At 44.6% G+C, this 20,084-nt stretch overlaps 1 protein-coding gene across 8 annotated transcripts in view; it reads left to right on the top strand.

Moving 5' to 3' along the window:
- CHRDL1 (chordin like 1) overlaps window positions 1-12,460 on the top strand; it is a gene marked incomplete at both ends in the record, with an annotated part of 117,475 nt that extends 105,015 nt beyond the window's left edge. For 3 of the 8 annotated variants that reach the window (XM_084258587.1, XM_084258594.1, XM_084258588.1), the window contains 4 exons: window positions 2,040-2,249; window positions 8,023-8,190; window positions 10,216-10,305; window positions 12,330-12,460. In XM_084258587.1, coding sequence (XP_084114713.1) covers window positions 2,040-2,249; window positions 8,023-8,190; window positions 10,216-10,305; window positions 12,330-12,460 — 599 coding nt within the window. Of the gene's footprint in view, window positions 1-2,039; window positions 2,250-8,022; window positions 8,191-10,215; window positions 10,306-12,329 lie in introns of those variants that run through there. The other 5 variants (XM_084258591.1, XM_084258590.1, XM_084258589.1 and 2 more) reach the window with 4 other exon arrangements.
- Window positions 12,461-20,084: the final 7,624 nt, after the last annotated feature.

Below are 20,084 nucleotides of genomic sequence, written 5' to 3'. Positions count from 1 at the left end.
GCATTCTGATATGAATTTATGAAATGAGGGGGAGGAGTTAGGTAAAGATGCAGTTTGATTTTCCGTCCTAAATTGCCTCCAATAGATTCCATTTGCTCTGAAAGTATTTCAAAGCTTTAGAAAAAAGGGTGGGGTAATGGACTTTGAAAATCTTAGATCCCATAATTTCCACAGGCCTCTTCATTTTCAGGGCAGGGGCTCATCCCTTGATTTTCTCCGTGTCCTACAAAAACCCCAGCTGGTTTGCATTTATTCCTTTGCCCCCAATGATTTGGATGCAGCAGTCCACGCCGGGCCTTCCTGTTACCATTCACTAGAGAATCACTTGTCTCCACCCCAAGCCCCCAGTGCCCCAGCTGGATGATTCAAAATCATCTTGAGAATTTGTTGAGGGAAAGAAGGTTGTTTTTCTCTAGAGGACTGATCTCACCCTAATGTACATCAGGGTGTAAACTCTCACCCAGGCTGGATGGCCCATTAGTCCAAATGTTTATGGGAGAAGAGACCTATCAATATGACACGAGAAGCCCTCCCTGTCCTGTCCCTAAACTCTCCCGGCAGTCGTGTGTTCCTCTGAGCTCTATCTACTTGGTCCCTTGCCAGAGTCAAAGATGCAGTGATGCAGGGGCCTCCCTGGTGGCGCAAGTGGTTAAGACGCAACCTCTGAAGCTATCCGCAGCCACTGCAGCACGAGTTCCATTCCCCACCAGGAAGCTACCCACATGGTGCAGCAGACCTCTCCTGACTCGCCCACTGCTCCCCTCAGCAGTGTATTTCAGTCAGTCTGCCTGTTCTGTTCCCCACTCTGTCTCTGGTGAATCCTTTCACCCCACCCCCCTATACCTCTGGCCTGTTGCCCCAGCACTTGTATGCATAAATGAATCTTTTATTTTTTTTTTAAAAAAAAGATGCAGTGACAGGAAGCCACTTTTTGAAACGAGTCCACCCAACATTTTCTTAAAGCTGGCTGTGTACACACTCTGTTGCATTGTCTAGGACTCAGTGTCACGGGGAGCAGAGAAAGTTGAGGGAGGGCAGGAGACGAATAACACATCTGGCCTGACTTGTCATGTGAGTCTGTCCGCAGTCCTGAGCCTCGAAGTTCAGAATTCAAGTCTCTGTTCTACCTTTCATAAGGTCAGGAGCTTCTCTAGTGCAAGTTCTTAGGTTCTTGGAAATCTTTACGTGGATGTCCTGTTGGAGTGCCTTGTTGGAGTAGCAGCTCTTGCAAAGCACAGGAAAAAGCAGCCAACATCATCCATATTTCCTAATGTGACCCAGGGGACTTGATGAGAAAGAAATAGCCCAATGATTCATCCTTCTGAGGCCACTGTCTTGCAGCCAAATCAGTCAATTCCTAGAAACGCCCCAAGTGGGGCTTATTCTCCCACCCTAGCCCCACCTTAAGTGATACAACCCACCCTAGAGAAGCTGTTGATTGGGATGCCGACAGGTCTCCCTGGGTATGATGAGGTGATGGGAATAATGAGAAACACACCCAGTCCCAGTCGTGGCTTGAAATCTCCAGAATGTCTGAGCACTTTCAAAAAAGGAGCACAGTCCTCCTTAAAACTCCCCATTCCCAGCCCGCGCAGTTCTTGTCCTGGCGCCTAGCTCCATGCCTTATAGTGGGAGCCCATGTTGTTGGTTTATACTGAAGGATGTTACTGTGGCCCCTTTCCTTCATGGGCCCCTCAGCCTGCAGTCCAAATACTGGCTTTTTCAAGGTCCCTTGGCTACTCAGAACACACAGAACTCTGTCTTCATGCATTCATTCATTCCTCCGTTCAAAGAAAATATTTGATAGCCTACTATGCGTCATCTGAAGGCTGCTGCTGAGGAATATGAAAAGTTGTTGAAGGTAGAACAAGGCCCAAGCCATTTTTTTATTACATGGGTTGCTCTGTAAACTTATCTCTCTGGCCAGCACAAGAACAAAGGATGCTTGATGCCATAAGGAGTTCAGGGCTGGGGTTCTGAGCATAGGGGCCCATTTCACTTTCCTAGCTTTTAATTTCTGACTCTATGTTCTCTTCCAGTGTGTGTTTCCAATGGGAAGACCTATTCCCACGGCGAGTCCTGGCACCCGAACCTCCGGGCTTTTGGCATTGTGGAGTGCGTGCTGTGCACATGTAATATCACCAAGCAAGAGTGTAAGAAAATCCACTGCCCCAGTCGATACCCTTGCAAGTATCCTCAAAAAATAGATGGAAAGTGCTGCAAGGTGTGTCCAGGTAAAAAGGCAAAAGGTGCGTTGGTTGGAGGCCCTGCTTTTGGTTGACTGAGATCCCCATGTCGTCTTTCTTAATGTTTTTTGATCACCGGGAATATAATCAACCTGCCATTTATAAATTATAATGATAATAGTTCTACTAATATTGAACTTCATTTTCTCCTTTCCTGAAAGGCTGATAAGGTGGTTGCTTGGGAGAAATTTAGTACTCAGGAATAGACTGGGGATTTGCATGTGTTCACCATACATTTGATGCCCATATACCCCTAAGTGCCAAACATAAGACTTGTTTTCTAATAGACTTGTTTTTTAGTAGGTAAATTAGGTTATTGTGATTATTAGGAGGAGCAATAGCACCTTCATTTATATTACTATTTAACTCATCGAAGCAGCAGCAAACCCATTTTCCTTCTGAGACAAGATGACAGACTAAAAGAAGAGCAGATTCTGGTCCTAATCTAACTTGACCTTGGACATGCGTCAGCTCTGCTCTGGGCCTCATCAGCCTCATCTGTATAATAAGAAGTTTGGAACAATTGATTTCCAAGCTCCCTTCCAAACACTAAAATCCCATGATATTATTTCTCTATTAAAGATAAGAATTCTGAGGCATATAAAGTAAAATGACATGCCCAGATTCACACAAACAGATAATAAAACCAAGGCCTGGAACCCAGGTCACTTCCAGACTATTGCCTTTTCCAGGCTAGTCAAAAATGATGACTGACAAAAAGTTTTCTGACCATGAGGCCTAGGAGAAATTTCTTTTGAATCTTCATAGAATGGTGGGTGATTGAGTCAATTACATCTCAGTACCCTCCCCCCCCAAAAGCATAAAGGCCTTGCTATGTTTCATCCTATGATATCACTCAGTGTAACTTGTAAGCACTGTAATGTACAACCTCATACGAAGTGATTCTATGAGAGTTGCTGCAGTGCACAGCTCTTGGTGCCCCTTTACATAGGCAGTACTGAAACAGGAAACAGAAGCCTGATTCCATTAATATGGCAATGATCACTAATAAAATCTGTGATGGATCCTTTGCACGAGACCTCTCAAACTTCCTTCTGTCAGTCATTAGACACAAATATACATTGTAAAAGAAACTGAGACATTTGCTAAGCTTGCACCTACGGTTATTACACTCCTGTAGGTAAGCCTGAATTCCCCCCATTGATTCCTCCTTCATTGTTTAATAATAGAACCTACAGACTATATTTCCCATTCTCTCTTGCATTTGGGTTGGCCTCTCTGAGCATGATATTGCGTGTAGTTGTGATATGTGTAACTTCTTAATTAACTTATTAATTGCTTCCTTCACTATACTTGCCGTGACTTTCTCTTTCTCTCTCCTTGCTGACTGAGAAATAAAAGCATAGACCTAAGTATTGGGGTTGCCGGGTTTGGGCTTGGGAATCAAGCATTCTAGCCCTGTCTCTGCCCCTGGCTTCCTGTGTGATCTATAACAAGTCATTTCAAATCTCTGTTTCCTTACCCACAAAATGAAAGGATTAGATCATTTCTTTTTTTTTTTTAAAGATTTATCTTTATTTATTTATTTTATTTATTTATACAAGCACTGGGTACAGTCAGAAGCGCGGGAGGGCGAGAGAATTCACCAGAGCCAGAGCAGGGAGCAGAGCAGGCAGAAGGACCGAAGTACACGGCTGAGGGGAGCAGCGGGCGGCAGGAGAGGTCTGCGCGCCATGCGGGACCCTCCTCTGGTGGCCGGGAAGCAGCCAGGGATCAAACCGGCGCTGCAGAGGCTGCAGGCAGCTTCGCAACCCAGTGCTCAACCGCTGCGCCACCGGGGAGGCCCAGATTAGATTATTTCTTAGGACCCTTCCAGATCTAACACTAGCAGTGAATATATAAGTCTCTTCTAGGCACATGAATTTATCATTTCTTATGCCAGTCTGCAAAGCATTTCTATAAACACAGATGAAAATGTGGAGAGGTGTGAATCTATATCCCTAAATCATATACAGTGTTGTAAACCAATGTCACCTCAATAAAAAATAATAAAATTAGAATAAAATAAACATTAAACTATAGACATTTAGAAATGTAGGCAGAGATCTAAATTGTTTAGTCCTTCAACCTAGTCAATGCCTTATGAGTAGCAGGCAAATATAAACTTGGTGGTTATTTTTTGAGCATCTTTGTGTGGGCCAGTGGTTTCCAAATGTGTCTTCCCATTGGAATCCCCTGGAGAGCTTCTAAAAATACCTCTGTTCCATCTTCAGAGATTATGATTTCATTGCTTTTAGGTGTGGCCTGTGCTATCAAAAATGTTCAGAGAAACCCAGGCAATATTAATATGTAGACAAGTTTGGGAACCAGTGCTATATGCCCAGGGAGGTTTATGGTATTGCTACTCAAAGTGGTCTGAGTACTCCCACCAGCTCCTGGGAGCCAGTTAGAATTGAAGACTGTCGGGCCCCAACCCTGACCTTCTGCATCAGAATCTGCATTTGAACAAGGTCCACTAGGTGATTCCTGTATACCTTAATTGAGCATTTACTTGCCGCACAAGCAAAATCTTAATGTAACAACCTTCATCTTCCAGAATCATTGTGGGCAGGCTGTGGATAGGAAGGACAGTAATTCTTATATGGAGTAGAAAATTGGGGCATTAAAATGGATGAGAAAATATATTCATCAGCAGTAGGGAGATATCATATTCTGAGGATGATAGGAACATGGTAGCCACTCAACCACGATAACCTATTGTGACTACCAAGTCTGTGATCTCACTGGATTCCCAAACTTTGTGATGTCACTTAGGAGTAGTTTCACCAACACAGTTTTCTCTTCTATCAAGGGTTTAACACCTGTAGTCCTATAAGTAACACTACAGAATTATTTCAAACAAAAACCAATAGTTACCTAAACTCCAGGTAAGATAAGCCCTCCCACTATATAACATCCCAATTTAAATCTCAGACCTTCAGACCAAAATCCATTTTATTGTGTGTTTAGGATTTTATTGATGCACTTGATCAAATAAGATCAAATAAGTGAAAGGCTCAAATAGGTGTGAGAGCAGAATATACAACAGGTATTGCCCTTTAAGTAAATGACCTCTCAAGTTGATAATATTTATTAAAACCTTGACATTTATGTAACTCTTTGTCTAAGCAATTCTACCCCAGGAATTCTAAGAAATCAATGAGTTATGTACAAAGATATAAAAACAAGGATTTTTACTGCAGTGCTAGTATAGTAGTGAAAAATTGGGAATGATCTAGATGTCTTCCAATGTGGGAATAGATATTTTATTGATCGAGGTAACATTGATTTACAACACTGTATGGGATTGAGAGGTATAGGATCAGGCTTCTTCCACAAGTGGAAATATTTAAATGAATTATGGTGCATCTGTAGTGTGGAATGTGAAACAACCATTAAAATCATTTTACAACAAGGCTTAAAGGCACAGAAAGATGCTTGCAAATATCTGTTAAGTATGAAGAGCGAGCTACAAAGCAATATGTATATTATGACCACACTTACTGTATGGAAAAGAAAGTGTTTATAATATGCTTAGACAAAAAGAAAAAGAGTAGAAAGGCATATGGCAGAAACAGTGACCATCTTTGGGTGACTGAGTTCAGGGTAATTTTTATTTTCACCATTTTTCATTGATGATCCAGTTAAAAGTTTCACTGTAACAAATGATTTCAGGGTCCTCCAGCAACAAACTGGGGCCAGAATTAAGCCTGTGACTTTCACCTCTAGTCCCTTTGCTGTGGTGGAGGCTGGCCTCGTCTTACATTTCAGTGCCCCCCAATAGGTTTGTGTAGGACTTCCTCGGAGGTTCCCCAGTTCCCCTTTCACCTGTGCCTGGAATTCCCATAGTAACACACTCCTCTTGGGTTATAGTATTCAAAGCCCCTGTTAAGACTTCAAAGTTTCCTGGACTGGGATAATACTTCTCCTTCATCAGCCATTGCCACTTCCACAAGGAATGACTTCCCAGTCTCTTGGTTGTAGAGGGCTCAGGACAGGAGCATTCTTGTGGGAGGTGGTAATGGGCAAAAATATGTTCAGCATGACATGCTTTCCCTGCATGAAATGAAAGGAGGTGAACTTGGAGTAATCAGAAAGCACCTTGAGGTGAAGGGTGTCGAATGAGGCAGATGTGCCCAGTAGTTAGTTCCAAAGACCCTTTATTTACTCTCCATATTTTCAAGTACCAGCTAGAGTGGAGTCATTAATGGATTTTGTTGTTTGTGGATCTTTTCTGGTGAGTAAATTAAGCTCTTGGAGGGGAGGGGTTGGTAGTACAGGATGTCCCTTGACACTGGGAGAACTTCTAGCATGTTACAGGTATTGCCAGGGCCATCATGAAATTCTTATGACAGTTGTAGCCATACCAACATTACGCTGGTGAGCAAATGAACTTGGCTTTCATTCTAAAGGTAATAAATAAAATACATGGCGCCCCCTCTGTAAGCAGTGAGTGACCTGCTCTCTCTTCCTGTTTGAAGAGTGCTAGCACATCCCTTAATTACCTGTCACCAAACTGGCCTTTGAATAATTATATAACTAGAAAGAGTGAAAAGGAGAAGGAAGTCTGATGTGAGGATTATGTACAGACTAAGTCATCTAACCTGGAATTGCCAAGAGAAGATTATGGTTCTATCCTTACGGTGTCAAAATGGTGGTGGGTAAGCTATTCAAGTCAGCAAGAGGCGTGCAATAGCAAATTATTTACAATCTCTAACCCAAGCTGTGTGAATGGCCAACGATGAGCTTCAGTAATTAGCATCACAGAGCAGAACACTCAGTACTCAACGATTTCATCTGATATTCCTACAGATGCCTTCTGCCCGCATTCAAAGTTTTCATGGTGTCCACAGCTTCTGTTTGTTGTTCCTCATTTGAATGTACACGTCGCACAACTAAAGAGGGTGCTGATTACAAGGCCAGGAAGGACAATTATCTCACCAGAACCAACCTGGAGCAAAATTATTTGGGGTCGGGGGGCTGAGGAAAAGAGGAGGGTGGAATGGGAGTATGTTGGGGAGGGCTGGTACCTTCCCTCATGCCTGGGAGCTGAAATCCAACAGTTTAGTTTATGCTTTATGATCCACAGTTAGGGATCTGACCAATTTTTTTGTGTCTCCCAACCGTTCATTTGGCAGAGCATACATATGACTAATCTGACATCTAGGTTTTGGCACTGGTGTTGATCTGGTATTATCGTTCCCCTTACAAACAAATCAAAAAGCATTCAGAGATGTCAAGCCAATTTGGATAGATCCTTTGGGCAAGTATATGCACATAAGTGAGTGTCACAAATGTTTTCTAAGTATACCTAAGTGATGGCAGGAAAGTTAATGAAGGCCATTCCTATCCTAGGTCTCTGTTGGCAGCACTGAGCCAGACAGATTGTGATGGTGACCCAGCAGGGAAAAATCCTGTGTTCCCGTAAGGGCCTAAGAGGTTCATACCTGGCTGCATTTTCCTCCTCATGGAGGCCCGTTTCTCATTGGTAGTGGGCAGATCCAGTTTAGTTTGTGGGCCAGTGTTCTTCAGAACTAAAAATTCTGTCACATGGCCTTAACACTAAAGACCATGTGCTCCTGTGTGTTTCGGTGGCCGTTAGTTACAAGGGTAGCTTAAGCTGAGCCAGGGAAAATGGGTAGAATTTTCAATTCTGTAAGAGTGTTTCTGTTGATCGTTTACTTTTGATGAGTGTGATTTATTCCATGAGCAACATTACATAAATGCACAAGTGTGATTTAACCATGGCAAAACTCTACTTGCTTCCTGATTCCAGAAGAACTTCCAGGCCAAAGTTTTGACAGCAAAGGCTATTTTTGTGGAGAAGAAACAATGCCTGTATATGAGTCTGTGTTCATGGAAGATGGGGAAATCACCAGGAAAATAGCACTAGAGACCGAGAGGCCACCTCAGGTAGAGGTCCACGTTTGGACCATTCGAAAGGGTAAGCAAGACAACATTCATTTGTGTGTGTGTGTGCTGTTTTTCTAAAGGGGACACATGGAAGGAAGGGAAGACTCACCTTAATTTTGCTTTAGTGCATTCATTTGGGTCAGAGATTTTCCAAATTGTTTAGAAATGAACATATGGCGGATACAAGAGTAACTCTGGTATGTGACCTTCACCATGGCCTGGGCTAAGAAGTAAGTGTGGACCTTTGGGTTTTGTTGCCTTATGCACCAAAGGCCAGTGGTGTGGTTTTCCATGTTTGCTGCATATCAGAATTATTCAGGGGAGGTTTTTTATATGCCAAATGCCTGGGACTACCCCCAGAGACTCCGATTAACTGGCTAGGAGTAGGCCTGTGTACATGTTTGTTCTTAAAACTCCACAGGTGACTGTAATGTGCAGCCAGCGTTGCAAACCACCAAACTGTAGTCTACCATTCTTTCCAGCACAAAGTTTAACAAACAGGAAAGTGCATCATTCAGTTGAAACTAAGTGTCTCCAATCATGCTCTGTAGTCTGGTGTAAGAGACATTTAAAACATAATCCCCGCCCTCCAGATGATACTCTCAATGGCGGAGCAATGCCCATCATGATGTTCAGTTCCTATACTGGTTACTCACGTTGATTCCATGGCCAGCTGTGTTCTGTGCCTTGTGAGCCTGCAGCTGTTCAAACCATTCCATAGATCCAAGGCCAGTGCTGATCCAGTTGATTCAAGTTTTCTAGGGGTCCAAGAACAGAGGGAGATCTCAATTGAAAGTGATGCACAACCTTTTTCTGCTGGCCCCTACAGAGCCTGGGAATGCTCCAACTTGAGTCCACTTCAGTATCACTTGAGGAGTCACTTTATAGCCTACCTACCTGCTCCCGAAGTGAATTAGGTAAACGTTGGGTCTAAATGCTTGCATTTTTAAACAAAGAGCCAGAGGAATCCAATGCAGGTTACACAGGAATAATTGTTGTTGTCATAGGCTTCTTTTTCTCCCTCTTCATAAGAACCTTCCTTTCTTGAAAGAACGAGATTTTCCCCTCCCCATTCAAAAATACACTAGAACACACATATTTCTCATCCATGTTTATTTTTGCTATATACCTAGGAATGTTGATTTTCCATTGCTAATTCCCTAGCTTCTCTGTAACTGGTCACCTTGGACTAAGCACTGTTCTGTTGGCTTCCCGAATGGTGGGGTCACCCCACATCTTTCCCTCCGCACAGGCATGTGGATGTTTTTCAACTTGCTAGTGTCGTATCTAAATAACTTCTTGTTCTCAGTGCTGGGTAATCAAGGTCTGTGCTTGGTGGACAGAGAAAACCCAGGCTTTATTTATTTACGTTGCTCCCTGCAGACCTCTTGAGGATTGGGCGGGCTGGGAACAGGACACTCCTTAACTGCAAGGCAGCTTTCAATTGTTTATGTGTTGTTCTGCTAGCAGCCACCCGGGTAAAGTTGAGACTGTGGGAGCCCCCTTACTTTTAAAGGTCCACAGCTTTTATAAGGGAAAGCTAAAGGAGCTGTGGATATTTGCCAAAGGAAAATATGCTTTTCGGTGAGTTCCAGAACAGGGATGGCTTCTCCATTTAAACAAACAACCTGCCTGCAGTCCCACTGCTGGCTCCCCGTGCTTAGCCAGGAGGGCAGCCCAGTGGCTTGGCACAAATCTAGTGTACCTGGACTTGGGCAAAGGCAGAATGTCTAATACTGCCTTTGACTGCAGAAGCTCCAACCAGCAACCATGCTTGATTCCATGTGGCTTTTCTGTGGAGGGGGTCCCAAGGTCAACAGTACTCTCCCCCTTATCTCCATCCTCTGGAGAACCAGGGGGAATGCCAGTGAGCCAAGGAAACAAATGGAGTCAATTATAACCCTTGAGCCATCCAAGTTCCTGGTTAAGCACATTACATAGCCCAACTCGATCCCCCTAAGCCCCAGTAATGAGATGATATGCTCAGCCCAAGCAGGAAGGGGCTGGTGGTTCTAGACAGTGTCTGATCACCTGCACCACTTTTGCTTGGCTCCAGGCATCCTCCAGCACTTCCATATTGAGAAAATCTCCAAGCGGATGTTTGAGGAGCTCCATCACTTCAAGCTGGTGACCAGGACCACCCTGAGTAAGTGGTACCTCATTTTCTGGAAAACGCAGAAAACACATCCAGTTTTCAATATAGCACGGCCCTAAATAAAGTGCCTCTGTGCTCTCAGTGAACATTAACAGTGTTTAATATTAGCCTTAGAGGGCGTTCTGTCTCTCTTCTGGGTGATGACAGAATGGGATGTCTGAATGCAGACTGAAAACTTGGACATGAGGAATACAAAGCCAGTGTGCATGTCACCCCAGGTCGAGGCTGCTGGACTACCTTCAGTAAAACTGCTAAACTCACATTCTCAAAAGTGTCGGTCTGGACCTGGGTTCCAGGTCTGGTATGTCTGTGGCAACTACTCATCTGAAAGGATGTGACCTCTGGTGGGGGGACTGAGAGAGGAGAGGGGTGCACCTCAGTTCCCATGTTGTATCAGCTGGGTTGGGCTCTCTGGAACTGCCGCTGGATGGTCATGCTTCTTCAGAAACACTCAAGTGCTCACACAGAGTTGTAGCTTGCCCACTTTCTACGCTAGATGGGGCCTGGGCACTAGATACTGCTAGGCACCGGCGGTGTGGGGGTGGGGAGCCCTTCTAAAGGGATAAAAGGCACAGAATCTCTATCCACAGGGAATTTTAATGGGCGAGACTGAACATGCAAATGCCTCCCTCCTATGAGCAGTTAAATACCTGAGTGCTCAGGGGAATCTGTGAAGAACAATGAGATGAGAGCCAGGTGGGCTTAGTCGGGGAAGGCTTCGGGGAGGAGGTGTATTTTAAAAGAGAAGGGTGTAACTGGGCAATGGGTCAGGAAATCAGTCCAGGGAGAAGGTGTAGACTCTTAAGAGGATACTCAGACAGGAGCAAACAAGAAATGTGGGTGTGGGTGGGTGAGTGGGTGGGTATGGGTGAGGAACAGTTACACAGGCAACATAGGGAGCATTGAGCCATGAGAAGCCTTGGAGCTAGGAAGTAGTCAGAGGCCCTGGAAGAAGCTGGTGAGAGCTTCACATAGAAGGCAAGTAGCACTGGTGGTTGCTGCAAAGTTCCAAACAGCGCATAGTGATGTCACAGTGGTGTTTTGGAAAGATGTGGCTCGGCTGTCAGCTGGATTTGTTAGGCACCTACTTCATTGGAGCCAGATGATGAAGAGCCCACGATGCCATACTATGAAGTTAGACTTGACCGCCGACCAGAGAACAGATCTGGTCCCGGTTTTTAAGCAAGTGAATGGTGGGTTCAGCTCTGTTTTTTATAATGTGTTACAAAGAGGTAATTTACTTTGGGAGTGAAAGAGCTGCGGATTGTCTGAATCAGGAAATTATGTTCGTAAGTAACAGGGTAAGAGAGACCACTGTGAAGGATACCTCTCTGGTTAATTCATCAAGATCAGTAAGTAGCAAAGAGAACTGAGTTGGAGAGAAATGACTCCCATATTAACAACTCTATAGACTGCGTGAATAGTAATGCCACTTGCTAATGAGAAATTCTGGAGACTCTGCAGCTATAGGTGAGGGCATGGAGGGTTGCTAAGGAGGGTGTAAGAATAGCATGTGGGCATGGGAGAAAGCAGAAGGTGGCAGTAATGGAGGAAGGAGCAATAAAGTTTCAAGTAACCCAAATCAATATTTGGGCTCACAGAGGTGACCAAAGCCCCAGGGATGCTCCAGGTTGGGTTTCCCAAAGAGCCTTATTGGGTGCCAAGTGAGCCACCAAAATAGCCAACAACCTGATGGGGGAGCATTTTGCTAATGCTGAATATGCTGCAAAGATCCCAAAAACAATACTTAGGTTTTACTCAAGAGGAGGCAGTTGCATATTATTCTTGGGATCCTTCTGTGTTGACATGAAAAGCCCACAGCCTGTTGTCCATGTCTGTCCCCAGAAGTGACTTGGGGGTGTTTTTTCTGAAACCATCTGGTATTTGTAGTCCATATGTACTCCTTCCCTGTGGGTCCCTGCATGTGTGGGTAAGGGCGTGGCATATTAACTTCCTAATTGACTGCTCTCCTCACTCACTCTGGTCTACTTTGTGACTTTGTGTTTGCCTTTTAGGCCAGTGGAAGATATTCACCGAAGGAGAAGCTCAGATCAGCCAGATGTGTTCAAGTCGTGTGTGCAGAACAGAGCTTGAAGACTTAGTCAAGGTTTTGTACCTGGAAAGGTCTGAAAAGGGCCACTGTTAGACGAGACAGTGTGGGGTAGGGAGAGCAAGAACACATGCGAGCTGCAGCCGGACTGCAGGCTTATTCTGCTTAAATCAACAGTCCCTGAAAGCCCACGCTCCAGCGCAGTTAATTTTTCACGCCATGCACAGCATGACTTGCTCCTTTATGTGGAGTGGTGTGTCAGCCCTCAGCCATCTCCTCCAAAGAGACTAGAGGAGTCTTGAATGGTTTGTGAGAGGAAGAGGGATAGAACACCCCAACACTGCTCTACTTTCAGAGAGGATCACATTTCTTTACAGGTTAATGACTAAACAAAGCCCCAGGGTTTCTATATAGAAACTTATTGCAATGAAAGTGAAGGGAATTACTTAGTAGGAGTTCTGTAGTACGGACAGACTATTGGTATGAAATTATACTCTTGAATTTTTGAATTCTTGTTTTTGAAAAGAATTAACTTCTCATCCTGACACACATGCAGGTGCACACGCCCACACACAAAACCGCAGCCTTCATTCTGGGGCAACACCAGCATAGCTCTCCTATTCTTTCCCTTGCCTGCCTCCAAAGCAGCTCAGAGGGTGTTGGAATCTAGAGGGATAAATAAGAAGTTGTGAGCAGAAGATTCTGCTCTTAGGTCTGTGGTGTGGTTGTCGAAGTCCCTAACTCTGATGGCAGAGTGAAGACTAAGAACACCTTTTCATCACTATATTCACTCTGATGTGGTAAATGCATTTCCCCTAATGATAACATTTCTTCCCCCGCTCCCCGACCCCATGGTGGTCACTAAAGAAATGAGAATTGGGTATAATTTCCAGAAAAATGAATCTGTATAAGACAAAATAATTGCTGAAGAAAGGAGTGAGTAGAGGTCAACAAGGTCATTTTTGTGTCTTCAAGTCAATAAAACTCACCCATAAATAGCTCAATACTCACTAATTTTCTTGAAGCCAAAGTTCCCTAGTCCAAAAATTTAAGTTAAATGAAATTCTAGAAGTGTGTTAAAAGGGCAGTTTCCCTTCTCCAATTACAGGAGTTGCTTTTTACTTTGCAAAGGGGCTCAGTGCTCATGAGCCTCTGAAAGTTGGTTTTCAGTTAGAGTTAGTGTTCACCTGGAGAGATGGGCGTTCTGATAAAGATCTTTATCCTAAATCTTCCTACCATCTTCGTCTACTAAACGTGGATTTAAATCACAGATCCTAGAGAACACTGCTCCAAAAATGTCTATTTGAGCCCAATACCAGATCATAAATTATCCGTTCTGAGGCCTGGCTTTAGAAATCATCCTTGTGGGAAAACTATAAATTTTCCACCACAACGGTCTCAAACCTGCCTTCTAGATTTATCTCCTCTGAGGGGCATGAATGAACTCTACTGAGTACTCAGAAATATTAAGGACCCATAAATTCCATATTTCCCACTCCATGACCATAAATAAGAGGAACATTTTTTTTTCCCTTAGAGTATTTGACACCGGTAGAGAACATATAAAAGTTTCAGTCTTTATGACTACCTGACATAAAGGAGACTGTTCTCATGAAAGATACAGGGCCTTGTCGCCAGACCTTCCTGGGCCAAGCCCCTCACCAGCGTCACACATTCTCCTCAGGAAAGAGAGGTAAGACCTCCAGGGCTGCTGAAAAGCCACAAAGCATTGTTGAGGGTGGGGTGTTAAGTAGCTGCTGCCTCCTTCCCAGAGGTGGCAGTATTTCCCTAGTGTGGAAACAAGTACCCGGATCCTGAAGCAAAGCAGTGATTTCCCCTTTGATGACTCATCCCCAAACCTTCCCACCCAGGTGTTCTCTGAAAGCTCAACCTTAAGGGAACACCCAGAGAGCTTCCCTAGATAGACTCCTGCCCCCAGGTGCTGGGACACACCTTTTCAAAGTGCTGGGTGAAGCAGGAACTGGGGAGCTGAGCTAGGCCAATTCAAAACCCTCCAATGTTTACTATTGTGTAGGGAGTAGGACCCATAGGGAGAAGAGGCTAACCTACCCGTAGTTAGTAGAGAGGAATGGATGTGGTTCTTCTTGTGTATTTATTTGTATCATAAACACCCGGAACAACAAAATCATAAGCACCATTTAGCAGTTGTAGCCATTTTATAGTTAACTCATGTAGACAAGTTAAAAGTAACATAACAGTATTACCCTTTCACTCTTCTCACAGGACATGTACCTGAATATGGTATTTATCTAGTCACTGTATTTCTGGTTTTAAATTAATAAAAATGTTAATTTTGAAAAATTGTCTGCTGTAATGTACCATGAATGATCGACTCTAATCCGTGCTGATCTGCAACAGGGTGACAGGTGACATGTGGGCCTGGCGGTTTCACATGCTGTTTGACACACCCTCTCACACTACAGCTTCATGGTTAAGAACATGGTGGGAACATGGTGGGAACTGCATGGTCAGACAAACAGGTTTTTAATCCCAGCTCTGTTTATCAGCTGTGTTTGTTAGTCTCCCCAGCTATAAAATGGGGATAATAGTGGTTATTGTCATTTGTCGACAACCTCACAGTGAGGTTTACTTGAGTCAATATGTAAAGTGATTGGAATAGTGTCTGCGCATATCAAGCATTCATGTGTGACCATGAATGTTCAAAGATGGCATGATACGGAGAATGGCCATTGATTTCTGGTTTCCCTGTAGGCCCAGATATTTAAGAGGTTGGAGACAGAAGACCATTTATTGACTTGGGTTTTAAGAAGGCCTTAACTTTGGTCTGGTATGCAGTGGTAGATTTTCCTAGGGAACAGGGTAAGAATTTTGTCACACATGTGGATACAAACTAAATTCCTTCAAACCTCTAATAGAAGCTAGATTTGTGCTGTCACAGAAGCCAAAGTGTAAGAAAGCTGACATGTCAAATAATACAAGGACATTAAAGTATATGTTGAGGTTAGTGACACTGAAGTCGTGGGTGGTGAGATGTTGGGGGAGTGACAAGAACTGAGTCCAGAAGTGAGTGGGTGAAATGAGGAATTGCAGGTAGCAGCTACAGACAACTCTGGAGAAGTATTTGCAGAGCATGTAGAGATAGGGTGAAGGAAGTAGCCAGAGAAGGATAAAAAGTCTAAGGAAAGTCTTAGTGTGGGAAATATTTGGAACCATGGCCCTAGACTGAGCCCTCAAAACTCACAATCCTTGACCCTCAACAGGGACAGAAGTTTGCCCTCTGCTTGCTAACTCCTTGTTGTGGATTAGCTGCACCCAGTTCCCCCGTTTCTGTTACCTTGCCCCCCTCCCCTTACACCCAGGATACTTTCTTCTGGAATGGTGGCCTATGAATCCCACTCTCACTCTACCTCCATTGGGGGCACCGCACATAACTCTGTAAGGCTCCATCTTACATTCTTCCCTCTCCCCTATCAACCACGTCTAAATTCCACCAAATCCTATCAATTTGTTATCCTACATTTTTGTTGGCTTTTGTTCTTATCTCCTTTAGCAGGATCTTTTCCTCCCTGTCGTCTCCATCCCCTAAGTTATTTTCAGGGAGCCCCAAAGAAAATCTGGAATGGGTTCAAGGACAAGTGCTGCCAGATTCCATATATTACCTACCCCTTTATTCCTTTCTTGCTTTGCTCTTCTGTACCCAGCACTGCTAGAAAAATGGCCACTCACCCCATCTATCAGCACACTTGACTGTTGCCATAACCACCAGCTGTGGTATTGGCCTAGACATGCCACCATGTACAGACAACTGGTGCTCCGGAAGCCTCCCTGTTCCCCAGTGGCCCTGCGTCCTGTACATGAGTGGGGAGAACACCCTCCTCTCCCCACCCGTGATGTTACACTCTGCTGCCATACATTAAACCAGTTAAAATAATTCTTGAGTGTGTGTTATGCGAACCAACAGGGTCTTCCTGTGCCTCTGAATTTCCTGGAATTCTTCATGGAGACAAGTCCTTCAGGTTCTACTTTTAGGCCTTTTCTCACTCACCAGTATGAGAGGCCATGCTGAGTAAAAGCCTCTAAGACACATGAAACTGTCTTAATCCCTCTCCCCTTTGGGGCACATGCACCGCTTCCATTCCCCCACTGAATCCCTCCTGTAATTGACTTTAGGGGGCCCGCCACATCCATCTGCCAAATCAACTCAGACCCATGTGAAACCACCACGTGGGAGAAATGGCTCCTTGAATGCTGAGTTCCGGCCACAGCTCAGTCTCTTAAATAGTTGAGAGACGTTTACAACTTGTGCCTTGGTATATGATTTTCCCACCACCAGAGTGTTCTTCCCTCTTCTCATCCTTCAAGACTGGGTCCAAAGGTCACCTCCTCTGTGGAGCCTTGCCTGTGCCTCCCCCTACATGGCCACCATTGTTCCTTTCTCCCTGGGCACTCCAACCACACTGACTCCACATTCCTGGGTCTTAGTACTGCTTTGCCTTTGCACACGACTCCCTTTGCCTAGAATGTTCCTCCCCTGATGTCTGCATTTCACAAACACTTACACATCTTTTGAAACTCACATTGCTCATCTCAGACCCTGTCCACCCCTCTCATACACAGAGAGTTGTTTCCTCCCCCAGAAAATAGCAGCCCAAGCACTAACCCCATGCCAGTCACTGTAGTAACCCAAGGACCTGCGTGTCTTCTCCATTAACCATTACCACAGCCCTTCTCTGTGGGCCCTGCTATCTGTGCTATTTTAGAGATGAAGTAATGGCGAGTGTTCACCTTCTGTAGGCCACTAATATGTAAAAATGTGAATGATTTCCTCAGCCACCGTCTCCCTGATGAGACTGGTGAGTCCTGAGAGGGCGGTCTCGAGCCCAGCACTTCCTGACAGTCAGTAAAGATCTGCCAGGTGAACAATCTGATGAGAGATTCTTGTTACAGTTGGGAGAGAAAGCTGTCCAGGGAATACTTCAATATCCAGGGGCTAGGCAGTCCTCCAGGACATTTTCTCTGTACCCCACTTGAAAGACAACTAATAAAATCAAGGTTCCCAAATATAATTGTAAGGTGCTTGCTTGTTTTGCAAAACGATTCCTGCCATAAGATGACTTTATATGGAGCTGATAAACTCCATTTACACACAGATTTTTTTAGTGCTGAAAACAGGAGGTCCCTGCCTCTGTGTTACAGGGCTCACAGCTGAGAAGGATTCTGGTGGAGTCATCAATATTGTGGCTGATACAAGGCATCTATATTTCAATATACGCGATGTGTCCTAGTGTCATATTTCAAATAGCTATAGTACGTGTTACAATACTTCTGTCTCTCTCTGTGTGTGATATGTGATAACAAGCCTCCAGACGGTGTGCATGGAAACTTCACAAAATGGTCTGGCTTCCAGTGAATATAGACGAGAAGTTCTAAGCTGTCTCCAAGTATAAGCCATCCCCGATCTAGACGTATTGGCCAAAAATTTAGAATGCAGTGCGTATTTTCTCATAGAAACATCGCTCAATTTGATGCTCAGATTCCCAGGCCAGTCCACACAAGCCTCTTGAACTCTGAATGCAGCCAAGTTAAATATAGTGCTAATTAGTGCCTGCTTAAGCTCGGTCCTGGGGGCAAGGGCAGGTGGTAAGGAGAGAGGGAAGCAGGGAAGCAGGGAGTTTTCTTTCACTTTTCTGGGTGGGACGGGGGTGAGGAGCGGGCCCTAGGCAAAAATCTCCAAGAAAACAAAGTTTCTACTTGACAGTCTCCTCTGTTTCATCGTGCTCGCTCTGGGTCCTCAGCACAGTTGTTCTGCCCTTCGAATCCAGCCCTCCCAGACCCTCCCGAAGAACCTCAGGCTCCACCATTCAGCCTCACTTAACCATCAATACCTGTGTCCCTTCAGGCAGCTGTCTGGACTGTTAGGAAGGCAGCGCCTCATGAACCACAGTTGCTCAGATACCTTTTCACTTCTAAAGACTTTATTGTTTTATTACCCTCAAAGTGAATCCCCTAATTAGATAATTACAGGCAGGAGGCTACAGTGTGTGAAAGCCTGAGTGGAGGCAGGAGGGACTTTTGTGTATCAGGAGTGGTGGGTGATCTTGGTGGGGAAGGGGTGGGTGGGCCAACCGAAGTAAGCGCTCCACTGTTCTTCCTTGCCCCTTTACCTGCAACGCCCCTCCTCCAGCCCTTGTCAACAGTGCTACTGTCTTCCCTGCGTTTTCAGCTTTCTTTTTCTTTCACTTCTTAACCTACTGCTTCTCAGAAATGCCTTGGTTTTTTGATGGCTAGGAGAGGGACAGAGGGGTGTTGGGGGGAGGGAGGTAGCAGCTTGTCTCCCACGTGAGGCTCTGTGAGGAGGGAGAGGCTGCTTGCTGGCAAGGGTTGTTGAGAACTGCCTGTCAGGCTCTCCTGGGCACTCACCTGGGCGTGTCCCTGGACCAGCCCTGGGAAAGGGCGCTCAGAAATCAAAAAAGTCAACGGTGTACCCCGTAAGGAGACTGCTTCGTTGGGAGGTAAGCAGGGTAAAGGGAAACACTGCAGAAGGACTTAAGACATTTTCAGTCCTGTGATTAAGAAGTTCGCCTCTGTTCAAAGAATTGCCACAATGAATAATGAAATTTGAAGTTCAGGATCGAACCTAGTGGAGTCCACTCCCGGCAGGAAACCAGGAGAAAACAGGGGGCTAATACATGCAAACAATGCACATTTCTTTCCCTTAACCTCAGTTTCCTCCTTTGGAAAATGGGGATAAGAATAATACCTCATAGGGTTGTTGTGAAGCTTAAATGAGATCATATGAAGTGCTCATGCTAGTCAGAGGCACATAAAAAGGATACAATAAATCCTATGGAAAAAAAAATGAGCCATTTGCTCTTGACCTCTAGTAGTTCAGAGATTGCGGAGTTTAGGTTTGGGCTATTTCAGGCAGCAAATGGAACTTGAACCTAGTTTTGAAGAAATGCCAACTGGGCATGGTTAAAAAGCCTCATGGGGGTCCTGGAATAGGAAAGCAGAGAGAGAATGTCCCCATAGAACTTCAGCCGGAATCTAGCAAAAACAAGAACCTAATGTTAATTTCAAAGAAAAGACAAATTTACCCACTGGAAACTGGGAGTTGTAGCTGTTGCATTTCCTTCTAAAATGTAATTATATGACTATACGTAGGAAAACCTGGTTAAGAATTTGTCCTGAAAAAATGATGTGGGGTTGTTGTTAGCCATAATTGCAACAAAGCCCATAGCATGGCATGCGACATGGCTATTTCCAATGTTCATGTAAACACAGGCTATCGTAACAGGAGGACTTTCATTCATTATCTATGAAACACCTCCTGGGGGCTAGGTATTATGCTTAGTTCTGGAGTTTCAACAATTTGCAGATACTGTAGTTGATAGTCTACCAGGGAATATAGACACTGAACAAGTCATTCCAAGTGTGATGGGGGCTGCGAAAAACAAGTCCAAGGTGTTTGAGAGTGTAGGTCATGGGGACTTGTCCTCAACATGCAGGAACAAGAAGAGATTCCTGTGGAAATGACATTGAAGGTGAAACTTAAAGAAGACTTGGGGGTTGGGGTTCCGCACCATATTTTGTGTTGGAAACAGTAATCTGACTGTTTTAAGAGTTTGAACAACCATTGGACTAACGCACCAATTGTTCAGGAGACTCCTATTACAAAGTAGGGAGCCGCTGATGAGAAGAACTGGCAACTCTCAATAAGCACGCCCCTAAAAAGAAA

Source organism: Talpa europaea, assembly GCF_964194135.1.
Source record: "Talpa europaea genome assembly, chromosome: X".
Classification (NCBI taxonomy): domain Eukaryota; kingdom Metazoa; phylum Chordata; class Mammalia; order Eulipotyphla; family Talpidae; genus Talpa; species Talpa europaea.
The sequence above is the reverse complement of the archived record's forward strand: the minus strand, read 5'-3'. Positions and strand labels throughout refer to the sequence as shown.